This window comes from Ambystoma mexicanum, chromosome 13 (genome assembly GCF_040938575.1).
Source record: "Ambystoma mexicanum isolate Mex_15411 chromosome 13, UKY_AmexF1_1, whole genome shotgun sequence".
In the NCBI taxonomy this organism is placed as follows: domain Eukaryota; kingdom Metazoa; phylum Chordata; class Amphibia; order Caudata; family Ambystomatidae; genus Ambystoma; species Ambystoma mexicanum.
The window spans coordinates 382,953,375-382,973,100 of NC_090938.1; the positions used below are offsets into that span (position 1 = coordinate 382,953,375).

Below are 19,726 nucleotides of genomic sequence, written 5' to 3' on the forward strand. Positions count from 1 at the left end.
AATTAGCAATTAGACGTGAGAATGCGGTTCTTCCAAATTTCCTCTTCTAGTATTGTTTCGTTTTGATTTGGAGGTCGTTGTTTGATCTTAAGTCTCTTCATGGTAGGTAACAGATAGTCTCGGCCTGGAGGAATTCAGCTTCTTGGAATTGCTTGAATTGGCTGGGGTCTAGGCTGGACTTCTTTTCGTTGATGGAGAAGCCCAGGTGGAAAAAGAGGTCTACAGTCTTTTGGATATTTGAGAAACATGTTTCGTAAGAATCCCCTGTTATGAGCCAGTCGTCGAGGTAAGGATAGACCGGAATGGACGACCTGCGCAGGTGTGCCGCTGCCCACTGCCAGTACCTTCGTGAATACCCTTGGCGCTGAGGCTATGCCGAAGGGTAGCAATTTGAACTGATAGTGTTTGCCTTCTATCATGAACCTGAGGTATTTCCTGTGCGCTGGCAACATTAAAATATGAAAGTATGCATCTTTCATGTCCAGTGTTGCCATGTAATCCCCCTGGGAGAGCAGGGGGATTACCTCCTGCAAAGTCACGATAAGAAATTTTTGAGGTTTTACAAATTTTTCGCTGGGCGCAGATCTAATACAGGGTGCATGGTTAGATCCTTTTTTGTACAAGGAAGTACACTGAATAAATACCCTCCTTTACCTGTGACAGAGGCACAACCTCTATGGCTCCTTTTTCCGGCAGCAATTCGAATTCCTGAAAAAGGATGGAAAAGGTATTCTGGAGATAGACGTCTTCCCCTTGGGGGTCTGAATGTTGGGGACCAACTGAATTCGATGCAGTAACCGTGGGCTATTGTTGGCAATACCCAACGGTCTGTGGTAATTCCCTCCCATGCTTGCAGAAAAGATGTCAACCAGCCCCCGACCGGAAATGCATGGGAGGGGACCTGAACTTTTGGGTCATTTGGTTTTGGTAGCCGGGGAGCCTCTGGGAGTGGGGTCACGGCCTCTTCCCTTGCAACGACGTTGTCCTCTTTGAGCATACTGTCCACTGGTTCCCTGAGGAGAAGACCAGTTGCTGGCTGAGGTGTATTGTTGCTGATTTTGTCGGTGGCCACGGAAAAAAGCGCCTGTTGCCATAACATCGCTTATTCGGAGGTCTCGTGATTTGGGCCAGGGTTTTTAATGTCTTGTGTTCCTTCTTAGCTGTCTCCAGTGCGTCATCAACCGCCTTACCAAACAAGTTTGAGTCTTCAAGGGGTTTGTTGATGAGGGACACCTGTGTTTCTGGCTTGAAACCCGAGTTTCTGAGCCAAGCATGTTGCTTAAGAAGTACGCCCTGGACTAGGAACGGCCAGCCGTTTCTGCAGCATCTAAGGTGTTTTTGATGATTCTCTGGTTTACCTGAGTACCTTCTGTCACAGTGGTTAATAAGCGGGTTTGCAAGGGCTCAGGGACTTCTTGTAGGCCTTCGCGCAACCGTGCCCATTGGGCATCAGCGTAGCTAGTCAAAAAAGTTGTGTTGTTGGCAATACGTGTGGCAAAAGCTGCGAGGATGTAATCCTCTTCCCTAAGGCATAAAGCTTCTTCCCCTCCTTGTCCTGGGGTGCTTCGCTAGTAGATAGCGGAACCCCAGCCCTTTTCCTCGTGGTAGTTACTACCAGGGAATCAGGTATGAAATGACCCCTAATAGACAAGGGATCAGAAGGTGAGGGGCTAAAAAGCTTCTCAATTCTTGGATTAACACCTCTAACTAATGCAGGTGTAGATAGAGAGGGAACGGGGCATCTCTTGATTGAGGCGAGGAGGGGTATGGCTTGGCTCGCAGGTGGCTTTTCCTTGATTATTTTTTCAACAAAGTCTACTTCTGGGGTAGTTTCCCCCATATCAATTTGAAAATGTGCTGCCGCCTTGCATTAAATGTGGGTTGATCGTCCACAGGTGAAGGATCTCTGACCGGTGTGGTCTGAGGAGAGGGCAGGTCTAAAACATCAGGGTCTGTAGACGCCCCTGGAGACTGCCAGGGCTGTGGTTCAGAAATGTCTGGGTCTTCTTCAAAGTCCCCTACAGGCTCTTGTAAGTCCTCAGTATTTAGGATTCTTCTTCTTCCTGAAAATGTGGGTCCTCTTCAGTGAGGTCATATGTATCTATTTCTTCCTCAAGTGGGTCAAAAGGTCTTGGGAATTTAGATCTAGCGTCTTCAGGGATTGGCCTTTCAGGTGGAATGTGTTCAGAAGTGGACACAAACCTATCTAGCCTGTCCATACATGATTCAAATCTTTCCCTAGTCCAGTGGGATAACCCTGAACGGTCTAGTGGTGGAAAGGGTTGCTCCTCCGCCTCTAGGCATCGAGATCTCTCCGATAGCTTGGAAGATATACCCCCGTCACCCTCTGAGAAACCTTCTCTTGGACCCGACGATGGGGACGTATCTCTGGGTTTTCCCTTCGACATGGGGGGAAGTTCCAGCGTACCCTCTGTAGATTTCGGTATCTCCCTGACTTTCTGAGCGGGTTTCAGCGACTCTTTCAACCCCCTCTCTCTCTGCGAGTCCCTGAAGACTATCCTAGCTATGCTTTCGATGGCTAGCTTCTCAGTTGGGGGCTGGTCGCTAGCTATGCTTTCAATGACTAGCTTCTCTGTTGAGGGCTGGTCGTGGATAGTTTTCGGCGGTGCTGGAACCTTTCCGTCGACGGACGCCCTCTTCCGAGGTGTTTCAACGGATGTTTTGGTGGTAGCGCCCTTAGCTGAAGACGGCCCAGTCGCTAGGTGCACATGCGGCTGCAGGGAGTGCTGCCAGGCCCTTACGGTCGGCGGAGGCTGCCGGTTTCGGCGTCTACGTTGACGCAGAGGCCTTCTTCGATTTACTCGACGAATGGCCGTGGGTTGTGTGCTTAGTGACTCTTTCGTGTGCGCCAGCGTCGTCGGGGTGTACATCCTCATAAGTAGGGCCGGAGCCGAGATTTTCGGGGCCGGTGACAGACGCGGTGGAGCGAGAGCACTCCAATGAGAGGTCAACAACCTCCGTTCCGGAGGTAGCATTATCACTATCCCTTTGCCACACTCAGCGGTGGCCGCCGCGGGTCAGGAATCTACCTTCGAAATGCTGTAGGCTGCCCACCTCTTGACCCTGCGTTTCTTCAAAGATGTTGGACGAAGGAGTTTACAGGCCGCGCACCCAGCCTCGTTGTGGTCGAGGGGTAAGCAACGGTTACACCGCTTATGCTTGTCCTTCCACAGAAATTTGCCGTTACAACGTGGTCAAATCTAAAAGGAATCCTCTCCATAGCTGAGGACGTAACCAGTGATAATAACCCAGAAGGAAAGGGGGGAGACAAGGAAAGGCATTCTTAAAGAAGACAGAAATGTCCACCCTACCCCCACTCTCCCTACTGTGTAGGCTGGCGAGGCCGGGCCACGTGTTCGGCAGCACAGATAGGAACACCTCCGTCGAAACCACCGCCGTCGAAGATCTTGACTTGGCGGGGAAGTTGGATGGCCGTAGAAAGAGGGCTGGAGGTGGTATAAGTTAATAATAACTGACAAATCGACCAAGGGTCGAATAAATGGTAAATGGCAATTTCTCTTACGAGCTCCGCATAAGGCGACCAGATTCTGGGCGGAAAAAAACAATCTGAGGGACCTCGATGCATGAGGGATTTTGGTTATACTACACGTCACTATAGGGATAGTATTACAGACACGCCTATGTTGACGTCCCCTTTTCGACTTTCGAAAAACAAGATGCAATACTCCGCAGTGATCACTGGATGTCAGACTATGCACAGCATGTGATTCTAAGCAGAATAACAAACATCAGAAAGATATTATACAAAGTGGGCGATACGCATGATCTTTGTGGGACACCGCATGTGATGGGGATCGGGTCGGCCGCATCTGTGGGTGAGAAAACACGCATAGTTCTGTTAGCGAGGAATGATTGAATCCATGTGACAGCAGAGTTGGAGAAGTGTGCTGCTGATGACAGGTGGTCACATAGGATTTTATGGTCAGCCAGATCAAAGGCTGCCGATAAGTCTAAGAGAAGAAGGATGGCAACTCTGCCTTTGTCTTTTATTTTGTCGATCTGGCTTTTAAGATCACCAAGGGCAGTTTCTGTTCCATGTTGGGGCCTAAAGCCAGATTGCCTGGTTCCTAGTAGTTGGTTAGTCTCCAGATAGTCTTGAATTTGCAGGTATGCAACTCTATCTAAGATTTTCAGTAAACAAAAATGACTGTAGTAATTGGTCTGTAATTAGTGGGACTAGACGGATCTAAGATTTGTTTCTTGAGTAGTGGGAAAACCCACAATTGTTTCAGATTGATTTGGACTGATTTACTAGCGAAAGAGGAGTTAATAAGTTTAGTGATAAAAGGAGATACATCTCTAGCTGCATCTTTTATGATCTGAGCTGGGCAAATGTCCCCTTTACAATTTCAAGGTTTCAGAAATGCTATAATATTTTATACCTCAGGTATGGTTACATTATTGAATTTGAAACCTGAGTTAATGTGTACAGTTGATGGCAGGATAGGGATGGCGTGATTGCTGGTGGTAAATTGGGTCCGTTTGTCAGCTATTCTAGTCTGGACCCCTGTCATTTTGTTAGAGAGAGCATTTTGAATGCTAGTGCACCAGGGTTTATCCTTGGTGCAGGTATCTAGAGGTGGTTTAGGGTTTTCTAATTCCTTTAAAATGTTTAATAGTTCTTTGGTGCTGGAGCCTGCCTGGTTTATTCTGAGGTTGAAATTTTCTTTTTTAGTGCAGATTATCTCACTTTTGTAAGTGGCTGACATGTTGGTTAGGTTGACTTTGTTTTCTCTGGAGGGGATCAATTTCCATAGTGTCTCAAGTTTTCTTTTTTCTGAGCGTAGTAATTTGAGTTCAGGAGTGAACCATGAATTCAAATGTGCTCTACGTTTACCTTTACATAGTTTTAGCGGGGCAGTGGTATCCATGGCTTTAGTTATGGAGTCGTTGCAGGTGTCAACCAATAGATTTAGGTCATTAGTGGCAGGTAAAACATTGAGTATTGGGACTACCAGAGGTATTACAGCTTCAGCTGTGATATTTCTTTTGTTCCTGGTCGGACAAGGTGGCGCGATGGTGGGCCTTTTAGGCTCAGGGTTGTTGACATTAATTTCTAAAGACAGGAGATAGTGATCTGTCCACACAAGTGGTGAGGATTCCTTTAAGGTAATATTACAATTGAGGTCTACTACCCATTCAAGTATCCTACCTTTCTCGTGGGTGGGTAGGGTGCTTATTTGTATGAATCCTTGTTCTGATAATGCATTGGCTAAGGAGGTGGCTGGAAGGTCGTTGGGGTCATTATAACCGAGGTTGAAGTCACCTAGGATAATGTTTTGTGCCGTGGGTTTAGTATTCTCAGCTACTAATGATGAAATGTCTTCTTCGAAGGAAGCGGGTGGACCTGGAGGCCTATATATGAGGTGAATAGTGATGGTGTTTTTCTTGAGAGGTTTGGAACTTGACTGGAAGGAGTTCACAAGATGTCAATGTAGAGGAAGTGGCTAATCTCATGTCAAGGGTGGATTTGAAGATGATGGCTATACCTCTCCCTCGGGCGTTGGGTCGGTCAGTGTGATGCTGGAAATGCATCGGAGGGACAGGGCCTCCGTATCCTTGTCCTTTTTCTGTTCTTATCGTGTGTTCTGTCGTGTTTTCCGCGCAGAAGTCCATGCGGGACTCCTGGCGGTGCAGCTCTCTCTCTTGGTTTGGTGAACAGACCCATGGGATACCCTTATGGCACCCATGGGTAGGGGTACAACCCTGAGCCCCTAGTGTATGTTTTTGGGCACCCGTGGGTGGCCCACAGAGTAGGGTATGGGCTGGTGGCAGCTACATGCTGAATTTGACAGGTGCGCTGGGTATCCGCCATTTTGGGGTACCCCGGCCCTGCCATTGGAATCAGTTGATTCCTGATAGGAAACAAGATGGCCCCGGTGGCCTCTTACTTTCTATCCCCTGATACCTTGTTTTCCCGAAGTCCTGGGAAGCCCTGACTCTGTCCCTTCCCCCTGACTGGCTGTTGGGTGGAAGTTCCGTATATGGTGTTGTTGTGAAGGCCCAGCTAGACTTACTGGAGCCTTCCCGCTGACTGTATGTTGTGGGTACCTCCTGTGGGTGGGACCTGGGTGAATGGGGAGTGTGACCAATATGCACTCCGTGTTGTGGCTGTCTGGGTTCTGCCATGAGAGACAAAGACTGAGACAGCCCTGCCCGAAACTGGACTGAATGCAGTGTGTAGAGTTGAATGGCTGAGTACTTGTCTCAATCCACATTCCTTGTTGTGAGTGTCTGAGCGGGAGAAGAGTGGCCTGAATGCCCTGCGTGCCTGATTGGCTGACCGACTGCATGAATGCCCTTCTGTACGATTGGCTGCTGAGTGTGTGCCAGCAGTGTGGAGGAGAGACCGAATAGTATATCTGGGGACCTCTCACCACTGGAAATTGTTCAGAAGCTGAAGTCCACTACGACGAGTAACTGGAGTAACTGACGCTTGACCTTGAGGCCCTGCTGGAAGAGAAGGATTGCCGTGGCTCTCCTTCACGATCTAAAGGCTGCTGTGTCTCCAAGGACTGACCCAGAGAGGACCTGGTAAGGCGCCCTCTTCCCGAGCTACGAGGGACCATCGTGCACAGCTGACCTTTGCCAACGCTCCCTGGTAGACAGACCTACGACAGGCTGCCGACCCGATACGGGGACTGCTGAGGAATCCCAAAGCGAAGCGCCCGGACTGTTGTCCGCCACTGTCGACGACCGCCGTCGCCGACCGGAGCCGCCGTGCTCCCGTTTGCCTAAGAACTTTAACTTGATCAACGGACGCTCTCGTCTGCATCACCGTGCCGTCTCCTGTGGGAGAAGGCCTGACCGTCGACGCGCCGAGGAGTATCCACCGGTGGGTTTCCCGCCACCCAAAGACCGCAGAGACGCCGACGACTCGACGCCCTTGCTGGGCCACAGTTCTTCCTCATCTCTTTGCGGTCCAGAACTATCGTCACCGAGGTGCCCCGCACGCCTCTTCCTTGCAGGACGCCAACGCTCTGTCGTCGACGAGCACCGCTCGGATCAAAGCCTGCTGCCTCATCGACGTCGTTCTACCCGGTTCACGGTCGGACGTTCGGCGCCCCGTGTCTCCCGCTTGAAAGGGGCGACATTCAAGAAGGGCCGCCGATTCCCCGACACCGAACCCCGAGTCCGCGACGCCTCTCGACGATCCGTGGCTCCTGCCTTAAAGGGAGTCACTCCAGAAGGATCGGTCGACGCCTCGCCGACGAACTCTACTCCACCAGGTACATTGGGGGGGGGTAAAACATTGTAGGAGAGAACGAGACTCTTGAACAATATATGGACTGGGCTTGTTTTATATATCGTTATTTTACAGGTTGCCCAGGTGGGGGGATCTCCACTCAGAGCTGTGTCCAGTAGCAAGGACCAGTCGTCTGCCTATTGTTTCATCCGTCTGCTTTCTCTCTTCTCTCTATTGCTGGTTTCATTGCTATTGATCCGTGTGGCATTTTCACAGCCTTGTTGATGCACTCTAATCGAATATTAGTGGTACCACTTTAGAATTGTAGATATTTACCATTGTTGATTTTCCGGAGCACAAAGTGCATTATTGTGATAAGTGTACATAACCTTTGAATATTAATTATATAAAGACTGTGTTTTCAGTAATACAGTGTGTGGACATTCCTTTGTGGGGGCTTGGGGATATACTGTACTTAAGAACCAGCCTGCATCACCTCCTGAGAAGCTAGGCCTTGATTGCTCGTCCATCGTTACCATATCAGAGAATCTTGGCTGGGGTCCTCTGTGCCTTTCCTCTGCCATATAGAGAGCGGAAGTACAGACCCCCCCACCTCGTCCTGACAGCTTGGTGGCAGCGGTGGGATGCTTATGGTTTTAAGAATCAGTGTATAACCGTGCCACTTACAAAATATCTGCACTTTATTGAATTAAGGTTTAGGTGTGTTCCAAATAACTGCATTACAAGCGATGGAGACCATTGCGAATGGTAAATTGACTTGGATGAGCTTAGAGGCTCTCCAGAGTGCTTGTGAAGCCAGGGAGTTAGACTTTGTGGATAAGTCTAGGGCTGAGCTGATAGCTGCCCTGGTGGACTACCAGACTGATGGTGAAACTCTTGATGAAGGGGGGGATGCAACCAGTGAGGACTCTGCCCCTGGGGTTGTCGCTGAATCTGTTTCTGGGAATGCCGCCATTCCTGCTGCCTCTGTTCCGAACCCCAGCAATTCCATGGAACTTGAGTTATTAAGGATGAAATTGGCCTTTGAATATCGCAAGTTGGAAATAGAAGCTGAGCTTAAGAAAGAGGAGCTGGCACAGCAAGTGGAACTCAAGAATAGGGATCTTGCGCTCAAAGATAAGGACACTGAATGTCAGAGAATCCAGTTAGAGAAAGCTCGAGTGGAGACTTCAGCTAAACCAATTGAGAGTGGCAGGTCCCCAGCCACCAAGTTTATGAAAGATTTGGTTGGTGTGTTTTTGGAGGGTTCAGATATCCTCCAATGGATTGAAGCGTTTGAAATGGCGTGTGCAATTCATGATGTGGATAAAAGAGATTGGGCTAAGTGTTTGTTAAGCAGAGTGCCTCAAACTGGATATGACTGTATTCTGAAACTGAGTGTGGAAGAAAGGGGTCAGTATGAGTGTATGAAGTCTGCTTTAATTGCCAAGTTTGGCAAGACACCTACCCAATATCTTAAAAGGTTCAGGGATTTTAAGAAACGAGAGAATGTGTCTTGGGTTGACTGGGTGAGTGCTGCGCACATGAACATGATGGGGTGGATTGATGGGTACAAGGTGAAAACTTTTGCTGAATTATCCCACCTGTTGTTTTTTGAGCATTTTTCTGAAGCCTGTTCGCCAGAGCTGCGTCAGTATGTTGCTGACCAGAACATTTTGGACCCCTTTAAGCTGGCTAGGTTGGCTGACAAGTGGGTCTCCCACCGGGTGTCCCCTAAGGACTCCAGTGGGAAGGACAAGGATAAAGAGAAGGGGGCCTCTCAGAAAGCTGAGGAGTCCCCCAAGCAGTCACAGTCGAATAAAACAAAACCTTCCTCTCCTAAGAACCAAAAATCTAGTGGGGATAAGTCCTCTGTGGGTGGGAATAAGAGTAGTGGTCCACCTGCTGCAAAGCAGGCTCCCAGTGGTTCCAGTACCGTACCTCGCACTCCTAGCACTTGTTGGGATTGTGGGGCTCTGGATCACCGAAGGGGTGACTCCAAGTGTAAAGGTAAGGCACTTGGAGTACAGGCTGTCAGCCTGACCTACCCTTACCCCGTGTCTGAGGTGGAGGCCACCGTCCTCCCCTCCTCTACCGGAATCACATTTGGTGCTCCAGTAGAGATTTCCTTAGTGTCCCTTGGGGCCTGGGACCAGTACGCAGAAGTACTGGCGACTATCCCGCAGAACACCCGTAGGTTTTTGAGAAGTGTCCTCTTGAATGGCCAGCCTTCTACTGGTTTGAGAGACACTGGGGCAAGCATGACAGTGGTGGACAGGACCCTGCTCAAGCCAGAGGACTATGTAAGTGCTCCTCTGAGAACCACCAGGTTAGCTGGTGGGCCTCCCAAATTATCGCCTGTAGCCTTAGTCACACTCATGATTGGAGACGAGACAGCAAAGCTTCCTGTCCTGGTTCAGGACAATGTCCCTGCTAACATTCTGTTAGGTAATGATCTAGTAGAGTTGGGGTTGATCTCGGATGGTCTTCCCATGACTGCTGCTGCGGTCACTAGGTCACAGGTGACACCGGGTCTGGCTGTGAGTCAGGTACCCGAGCCAAAGGCGAGGCCTAAGGCACGAAGAAGGAAGACCAAGAAGGCCACCTCTGTGGGAGGAACACCTTCTCTTCCTGCTGTTCCGACAGCACCCATTGGGATCCATGCTCCGGACGGGCTGGGTCCAGTGGAAAACCCGGACTCAACTCCTGTGGGAGAAGAGACAGAAGACTCTCCTGTGGGAGAGGTTCTCAACCCGGAGGATCATCCCGACCTTCAATGCTTGTTAGCTGAAGGGGGACCCTCCCGGGCGGACTTCTGTAAAGGGCAGAGAGAGTGTCCCTCTCTCGAGGGTCTGCGGACGCAGGCCCTGTCCCAGGCACAAGGTGAAGTGCCTAGGACATTCAAGATTTATTGGGAGGGTGAGCTCCTTGTTAGTGAGCCCACTAAGCCTGAACCTGGTGCCCTCAAGAGGTTGGTGGTACCCCAGGTTTACAGGCCCTTCCTACTGCAGTTGGCGCATGAGGTGCCCTTGGCTGGTCATCTTGGTACCAAGAAGACTAAGCAGAGGCTCTCTGCCCACTTCTACTGGCCTCGGATGGGAGTGGAAGTGGAGTCCCACTGCCGGACCTGCCCCACTTGTCAGTTATCTGGCAAGACTGGAGGCAGGGTCATTGCCCCACTGCAGCCATTGCCAGTGGTCGGCACACCGTTTGAGAGGGTGGGCATCGACATTGTCGGTCCCCTGGACCCTCCCACTTCAGGTGGACATCGGTTCATCCTGGTCTTGGTTGATCATGCCACCAGGTACCCTGAGGCTATACCCCTTCGGACTATTACTGCCAAGGTGGTGGCCCGGGCTCTCCTGGGCATTTTTACCCGTGTTGGATTCCCCAAGGAAGTTGTCTCCGACCGAGGATCCAACTTCATGTCGAGTTACATGAAGACCATGTGGAAAGAGTGCGGGGTAACCTACAAGTTCTCCACCTCTTACCACCCCCAGACCAATGGTCTGGTTGAGAGATTTAACAAAACTCTCAAGGGCATGCTAGGTGCTTTGGAAGAGCCCCTACGGAGGAAATGGGATCTCCTCCTGCCATGCCTGCTGTTTGCTTACAGAGAGGTACCTCAAGAGGGTGTTGGTTTCAGCCCCTTTGAGTTACTCTTTGGACATCCCGTGAGGGGGCCCCTCGCCTTGATCCGAGAAGGCTTGGAGGCCACCCCTCCAGGTCCCGCCAAGCAAGTGGGGGACTATGTGTTAGGCCTCAGACGGAGGATGACACAGATGATGGGTCAGGCAACAGCAAATCTCAAGGCCAGCCAAGAATTGAATAAGTATTGGCATGACCTTAAAGCTTCGCAGGTCGATTGGACTCCGGGACAGGAAGTCCTCGTGATGGAGCCTACCAAGCCTAGAGCGTTGGCAGACAAATGGACTGGACCCTTCAGGATAATCTCCAAGATGGGCGAAGTCAATTATCTGGTTGACCTGGGTGCCTCCGGGGTAGCCCCTCAGGTATTCCATGTCAACAGGCTCAAGCCTTTCCACCGGCGAGCAGAAGTCTCATGTCTCTTGCTAGCTTCAGGGCAAGAAGAGGATGAGAGTGAGCCCCTTCCTGATTTGCTGCATAGCAACCCTCAGGACGGCTCAGTGGAGGGAGTACAGCTCTCTCCCGATTTGACAACAGAGCAGCAGAGGGCCTGCCGGGCTTTGCTCCAGCAGTATGCCTCTCTGTTTTCGCTGACACCGGGCCTTACAACTTGGTGTAGGCATGAAATTGACACTGGTGACAGCGTGCCTGTCAAGAGCAGGTGCTACCGTATGTCAGATACCGTTAAGAACCACATCCAGGCTGAGGTCGCCAAGATGTTGGATCTGGGTGTAATTGAACCCTCAACCAGTCCCTGGTCCAGTCCAGTGGTCCTTGTCCCCAAGGCAAGTTCCCAGGCGGGTACCAAAGATTGGAGGTTCTGTGTGGACTACCGAGGAGTCAATGCCGTCACCAAAACTGACGCGCACCCATTGCCCAGGGCTGATGAGCTCGTGGACACCATAGGTGCTGCCAAATTTGTGAGCACCTTTGACCTCACCTCAGGCTATTGGCAAATAGCTCTGACGGACCATGCCAAGGAAAAGACGGCATTCTCCACACCAGAGGGACTCTACCAGTTTAGGGTCATGCCTTTTGGGTTGAAGAATGCCCCTGCCACTTTCCAGAGGTTGGTCAATCATGCGCTCAGTGGGCTGGAGGCCTTTTGTGTGGCCTATCTAGACGACATTGCCGTCTACAGTTCCACCTGGGAAGCGCATTTGACACACCTGGATAAAGTGTTGCAGGCCTTGAAAAGGGCTAACCTCACTATCAAGGCTACCAAGTGCCAGATAGCTCAGGGGAAAGTTACCTATCTTGGTCATGAGGTAGGAGGGGGTCAAATCCAGCCTCTTTCCAGTAAGGTACAGGACGTACAGAACTGGGAGACTCCCACTACTCAAACCCAGGTGAGAGCCTTTTTGGGCCTCACTGGGTATTATCGCAATTTCATGGCGGACTATGGGACCATAGCCGCACCACTGACAGCTCTGACTTCACCCAAACAGCCTAGGAAGGTTAATTGGACTGAAGACTGTCAGAGGGCCTTTGATGGCTTGAAAGAAAGTCTGTGCAGGGCACCCGTGTTGTGTGCACCTGACTACAGCCGACCCTTTATCGTCCAGACGGATGCCTGCGACACCGGAATTGGAGCTGTCTTGTCCCAGTTAGATGACAAAGGGAGAGAACATCCTATCATATTCATCAGTAGACAACTCAAGGGTAGAGAACTTAGGTGGGCTACTGTTGAAAAGGAATGTTTTAGTATAGTTTGGAGCCTTAGGCGTTTTAGGCCCTACCTTACGGGGTCCACCTTCAAGGTCCAAACAGATCATAAGCCCCTGAAATGGCTTATGCAGATGAAGGGTGAAAATCCGAAACTGCTCAGGTGGTCCATTAGCCTGCAAGGGCTAGACTTCACCATAGAGCACAGACCAGGGAAGAGTCACGATAATGCAGATGGCCTTTCCAGAAGGTATGTTGACCGTCTGGATGAGGGTGTCTATCCCGTGGGAGATTAGGCACCCTAACCTCAGTCTGGGGGGGGCGACTGTGATGCTGGAAATGCATCGGAGGGACAGGGCCTCCGTATCCTTGTCCTTTTTCTGTTCTTATCGTGTGTTCTGTCGTGTTTTCCGCGCAGAAGTCCATGCGGGACTCCTGGCGGTGCAGCTCTCTCTCTTGGTTTGGTGAACAGACCCATGGGATACCCTTATGGCACCCATGGGTAGGGGTACAACCCTGAGCCCCTAGTGTATGTTTTTGGGCACCCGTGGGTGGCCCACAGAGTAGGGTATGGGCTGGTGGCAGCTACATGCTGAATTTGACAGGTGCGCTGGGTATCCGCCATTTTGGGGTACCCCGGCCCTGCCATTGGAATCAGTTGATTCCTGATAGGAAACAAGATGGCCCCGGTGGCCTCTTACTTTCTATCCCCTGATACCTTGTTTTCCCGAAGTCCTGGGAAGCCCTGACTCTGTCCCTTCCCCCTGACTGGCTGTTGGGTGGAAGTTCCGTATATGGTGTTGTTGTGAAGGCCCAGCTAGACTTACTGGAGCCTTCCCGCTGACTGTATGTTGTGGGTACCTCCTGTGGGTGGGACCTGGGTGAATGGGGAGTGTGACCAATATGCACTCCGTGTTGTGGCTGTCTGGGTTCTGCCATGAGAGACAAAGACTGAGACAGCCCTGCCCGAAACTGGACTGAATGCAGTGTGTAGAGTTGAATGGCTGAGTACTTGTCTCAATCCACATTCCTTGTTGTGAGTGTCTGAGCGGGAGAAGAGTGGCCTGAATGCCCTGCGTGCCTGATTGGCTGACCGACTGCATGAATGCCCTTCTGTACGATTGGCTGCTGAGTGTGTGCCAGCAGTGTGGAGGAGAGACCGAATAGTATATCTGGGGACCTCTCACCACTGGAAATTGTTCAGAAGCTGAAGTCCACTACGACGAGTAACTGGAGTAACTGACGCTTGACCTTGAGGCCCTGCTGGAAGAGAAGGATTGCCGTGGCTCTCCTTCACGATCTAAAGGCTGCTGTGTCTCCAAGGACTGACCCAGAGAGGACCTGGTAAGGCGCCCTCTTCCCGAGCTACGAGGGACCATCGTGCACAGCTGACCTTTGCCAATGCTCCCTGGTAGCATTGGCAAACAGACCTACGACAGGCTGCCGACCCGATACGGGGACTGCTGAGGAATCCCAAAGCGAAGCGCCCGGACTGTTGTCCGCCACTGTCGACGACCGCCGTCGCCGACCGGAGCCGCCGTGCTCCCGTTTGCCTAAGAACTTTAACTTGATCAACGGACGCTCTCGTCTGCATCGCCGTGCCGTCTCCTGTGGGAGAAGGCCTGACCGTCGACGCGCCGAGGAGTATCCACCGGTGGGTTTCCCGCCACCCAAAGACCGCAGAGACGCCGACGACTCGACGCCCTTGCTGGGCCACAGTTCTTCCTCATCTCTTTGCGGTCCAGAACTATTGTCACCGAGGTGCCCCGCACGCCTCTTCCTTGCAGGACGCCAACGCTCTGTCGTCGACGAGCACCGCTCGGATCAAAGCCTGCTGCCTCATCGACGTCGTTCTACCCGGTTCACGGTCGGACGTTCGGCGCCCCGTGTCTCCCGCTTGAAAGGGGCGACATTCAAGAAGGGCCGCCGATTCCCCGACACCGAACCCCGAGTCCGCGACGCCTCTCGACGATCCGTGGCTCCTGCCTTAAAGGGAGTCACTCCAGAAGGATCGGTCGACGCCTCGCCGACGAACTCTACTCCACCAGGTACATTGGGGGGGGTAAAACATTGTAGGAGAGAACGAGACTCTTGAACAATATATGGACTGGGCTTGTTTTATATATCGTTATTTTACAGGTTGCCCAGGTGGGGGGATCTCCACTCAGAGCTGTGTCCAGTAGCAAGGACCAGTCGTCTGCCTATTGTTTCATCCGTCTGCTTTCTCTCTTCTCTCTATTGCTGGTTTCATTGCTATTGATCCGTGTGGTATTTTCACAGCCTTGTTGATGCACTCTAATCGAATATTAGTGGTACCACTTTAGAATTGTAGATATTTACCATTGTTGATTTTCCGGAGCACAAAGTGCATTATTGTGATAAGTGTACATAACCTTTGAATATTAATTATATAAAGACTGTGTTTTCAGTAATACAGTGTGTGGACATTCCTTTGTGGGGGCTTGGGGATATACTGTACTTAAGAACCAGCCTGCATCACCTCCTGAGAAGCTAGGCCTTGATTGCTCGTCCATCGTTACCATATCAGAGAATCTTGGCTGGGGTCCTCTGTGCCTTTCCTCTGCCATATAGAGAGCGGAAGTACAGACCCCCCCACCTCGTCCTGACAGTCAGTTCTCAGGATGGAATAGTTTTCAGGATCCGCTAACCTTACAGATGGTCCAGCTGCGTCATGTAACCATGTTTCTGTCACAGCAAGAAAGTCAAAGTTGTTGGTCAAAATGATATCAGCGATTTCAGTTGCGTGGGCAACAAGTGACCTGACATTTAGTAGTGCTCCTTTTATAGGGCGATTTTGATTAGCATTCTTGAGGTGGTTGAGGTTATTGTCGATGTTTGATGCTGGGGTGCTATGTTTGAGAATTTCTTTTTAGATGCCTGGGAGGCAAGGGTCACTTGGAGATCCAGCAAGGTTGGTGACTTTATTAATGTGGAGAAAACGTCTTCATCTATAGGTTCAGCTTCTAGGCAGAGCACAACCAAAGCTGCTTAATTTGGTCTCTATCAGAAAGGTTACTAACAGATCAAACATGTCCTGGGATAAGTGTGCTGCAGGTTAGGGAATCATAAAGTGGAGCACAGACCAGACCATAGAGAAAAACAAAGATGGGCAAACCCCTGCTAGCTGATCGCACGTACATGGAGCACAGGGTTGGGAGAATGAGATGCGACAGACACCGGCTGCCACTACCCAGAACCAAGGGCTTATCCAAGTTCCATTTTGGATTTGCCTGATTCAAAGATGGCAGACAGCACTTTTAAGCTCTCAGCCATCATGGAGAAAGCAGATTGTTTGCATTTTGTCCACAACAAATCCGGGAGCTCTACCTAGATGAACAGGAGGAGGTCTTCAGCTGAGTGGGAGGTGGGTGCATGTGACACCAGCTAACACCCATACTCAGGTTAGAGCGAGAAGTGGCCAGCCAGTCATTGCCATTATTGAGCTGTCTGAGTCATTGGGCTACGGTATACAAAGTGTCAGAAACAGGCCAGTAGTGTGGGACATAGCATAGAAATGAAGAGAGTCAGTATTGGAGCTATAAGATCAGCAGAAGAACAAGAGGGGCAGAAATGGAGATTATCATGCCAAATAGGGAGCACTGTCAAAGAGCCAAGAAACAGGGGATGGCTAAGCCGAAGAGACCACACTGTGAGAGAGTTAAGACCGTTTGCTGAGAATGAAGCAAGAACTCTCTCCGCGTCCTGGACATGGAAGATAAACAGAGACAGAGAATTTTGAAGAGGAGGAGAAAGATAGCAGTCTACTGGCGACTCTATCCAAGATCCTGATGGTTGCTGAAAAGCCACCAAAGCCATCTTGTAAGCTTAAGAAACTGACAGGGACCTGTAGCAGGCTGAACCCCAAGAAGGTCACCTCTGGCTGGAGGGTCGAATTACTGAAGCCTGTAAAGGACTTAGTTATGGGTGGGAAGAAATCCTAAGCATGGTGTATAATTAGGAGAACTGCACAGTCCTGCCCCAGTAAGAGTGAAAGGGTATTTACAGGGCAAGAGGGTGAACATTGCATCGTCTTGTCATGGTAGGAGAGTCACACAGCTGTATATCCTTAAGGATTGCTCATCTTCTGTATCAATTCACAAAGCCAAGTAAAGGAGTGCACCTGGGCTCTTTAAAAAAAACGAGACTGTGAGTTCATTGAAGTATGCTTTTCTGGGAGCAGACCTCCCTAGAACTGTGTTTGGATTAAAATAGCAATTGGACATTAGATTAAGGACATGTAGGTCCTGGTTTATTATGGCCCTTACATTTGATTTGATTTCTTCCACTAGCCGGGCATTGTTAACAGGTACATTTTCCTTTTACATTTGTCTGATATTCTCGTGGATACTGTAAGAGTTTCTCACATCTTGCCATGACCATAGGACTTAGGCTAGCAGAAGCACAAGATTTAACCAGGGAGACCAGACAATCCTGACGTGAATCCAGAGAACAGTGCAGGGATACTTCTATGACATTGGCCATTGTTCCTCTTCCAACAGTGTTCCAAGTACTGTCAGATGAGCCATGTGAGGGTTGAGTCACCATTTTATTTTACCTCCTCCATCTGGCCAAGTATGCAACCCTCCAATTACTGTACTCCTAACAAACTCAGCATTTTGCTCATATGAAATAAAAAGCTATCATTCTTCACAAAGCATGTGTGAGTGGTCTATGATGGGCATGTCTTCTTACGACAGGCATGGAGTGCTAAGTGAGAATGGTGCACGCTTTGCTGCAAACCCATGGCCCTATTGTCACAATGCAGATTCTACTATGGCCTGATATTTTGTTAACATATATGTTTAGCAGTGCCTTGCTCAAGAATAGGGTCTGGTTCTGTCGATAAACCTTGCCAATTCGGATTACTCACCCCTTGGTGGGAGTCTGGGCTATACCAAGGGCTTCTTGCTAGGAAGTGGAAAGGGGCTAAACTGAATAACTAAATTAATGTGCTTAAAGTGTGCACTGCTTTCACCCCAGCAGACCATGATCCCTCCAGGGCAGGGCAGATTGATATTGCAGTGGGAGTGTGTGGGAGATGCCCAGAAATTAATGAATACATATGGAAAGTAAATTCCCTCCCTCCACATGAAAGATGGATGATAGGACTGGTCTCTGGACTGGTCTCTATTCCAGAGAAATCTCAATGCCTCTCAGAAGGGTTCAGGAACCCGAAGGTCTGGGCTGGTTTGAACACAGAATGTAGCTATCCTGTGCGAGGTATGACTAGATTTTTCACAGATAAGAAGGGTCATCGCTCACCGTGGTTACAAGCCTCTGCCGGTCTTCATCCTTCCCAATGTGGCAGACAACTCCTGACACACTGAGTTTCTCGGAGGCCAACTCTTCCACTGCCCGGTCCACATTAACCTTGTTACGGCTGCTCACCACAACGTGTGCCCCCTCCTGTGCCAGCCGCCGTGCGACCTCCAGTCCAATCCTGGAAGAGATCAAACAAGTGGCACAAGATTAAACGTGTATTGGGGGATGAGGGTCCACACTTGCCTTCACATTTTTTAAATTTGGAGACTGATGCTGGGCCAACCTGCATCCCATTGGGCCTCATTCACTCATTTGTTCTTTTGTAACGATTTATCCAGACACCCTCCTAAGAAACTGCCCCTATTTTCTAATTTTAATGGTCCTACATGAAAGATAATGGATGTTGGAAAAAAAGTGAATGAATAGACAACATTAAAAGAACAGAGACTTCCCATAATATTGCTAATCACATATATCCTGGAAACCCTGAAGAACGGAAGGAAAGCAATAGACCGGAGGTTTTGACTTGCAGTGATCTGTTCAACCTTCCATGCCATAGTTTTAAGCGCATCAGCATCATTGCAAAAGAGTACCAGCTATATGCAAATCAGATTGGCGCTGCCACCAATAGGAGCAGTCTGGCTTAAATTGCTAGACTACGCCAACTCTGCATGCACAACCTCCCCAGACATTTTTCAGCCTTGCTGGGTCCCATCAGTGGAGTGCAGTTGGGTTGCCTTACCTACTGCACTGTGAGCAAGGGCCCCATGCCTGGGTATACTTTCTCACAAAGGTAGGCAAAGTGGCACAGTATCCCTTTGACCAAACCCAGAGTTAACCTTCTGATAGCATGCCGTATGCATACACTGCCTTGATGTCCTCTGCTCATGTCCCAGATGAAGTACACATGTCCAGAGTACCAAGTGTGCATGACATGTAGTCATGACCTCTAACTGCTGTGACAGGGCCACGGAGTGTGGAAATGCTACTGACACAGTGCTGGCATCCAAAGACTCACCAGAATAGAATGTCAATCCAAAATTATTTTTATATTATTCAGTAAAACAAACTATTAAGGGTCAATATAAGCATTACAAAGGTACCATTGTATAAGCTAATATTCTTATCCTTTGAAGGAAGATACTCATTCAAAAGTCATTGAACTGATTGGCACCAGTAGAAATCACAAGTAAAACACCCCGATGGAAGCAATAATGAAAATAAAGAAATTACTCATTCTTAGATATACCTTTGCAAATTTGTATTCAGCAGAGGCTGCTGTACCCCACAGGACAAATATCCAAATTATCCAAATCATATTATCCAAATAACAGCAGAACATATGGACTGCCAACCGAATGACAGCAGGCATGAAGCAGGTTTTCAAACTGATCAGCCCCAGAGACTTTTCAAAATCGGGCGATATTTGAGTGAATAGTCACTTATAAAGTTCAAAGAATTGATGCAGTTTAAGTCCATGCACATTCATCATCACAAAAGCAGTAAGGAGTGCGGCCAGGCTGCACATCAATCAGTCTTTGATTAATAGATTACAATGTGTTTTCCAATTTCTCAAGACGAGTTTCTTCACTTGCATTAAACATCTGTTTAACCATGCTCACTGGTGACATGTCAGGTATGTGTAATTCAAAATGTCATTGAGTAGGACTGTAAGTCATATTAAGGTCCTCTCCAAGTTTTAACCAATGTTTGCACATCCAATGTCTTGCTTTTGTGTAGGCCTGGTATAGGCATTTCCAAGCACTGTCATAATTTTAGGACCTGACCGTAAAATAGCAACATATGGAAATGGTGAGAGTATCTGAGCATTCTATGCCAGTGCCTTGATAATGTCACATCTAATACCTATTCACAAGCCAAAACAGTTGGCTTTTTCAGTGC

At 49.4% G+C, this 19,726-nt stretch overlaps 1 protein-coding gene across 1 annotated transcript in view; it reads right to left on the reverse strand.

The window, feature by feature from the left end:
• Positions 1–19,726, reverse strand: part of LOC138521236 (dehydrogenase/reductase SDR family member 4-like) — a 326,948-nt gene that overhangs the window by 105,479 nt on the left and 201,743 nt on the right. Inside the window, exon 3 of the mRNA XM_069633929.1 lies at positions 17,825–18,002. Coding sequence (XP_069490030.1) covers positions 17,825–18,002 — 178 coding nt within the window. The remainder of the gene's footprint in view (positions 1–17,824; positions 18,003–19,726) is intronic.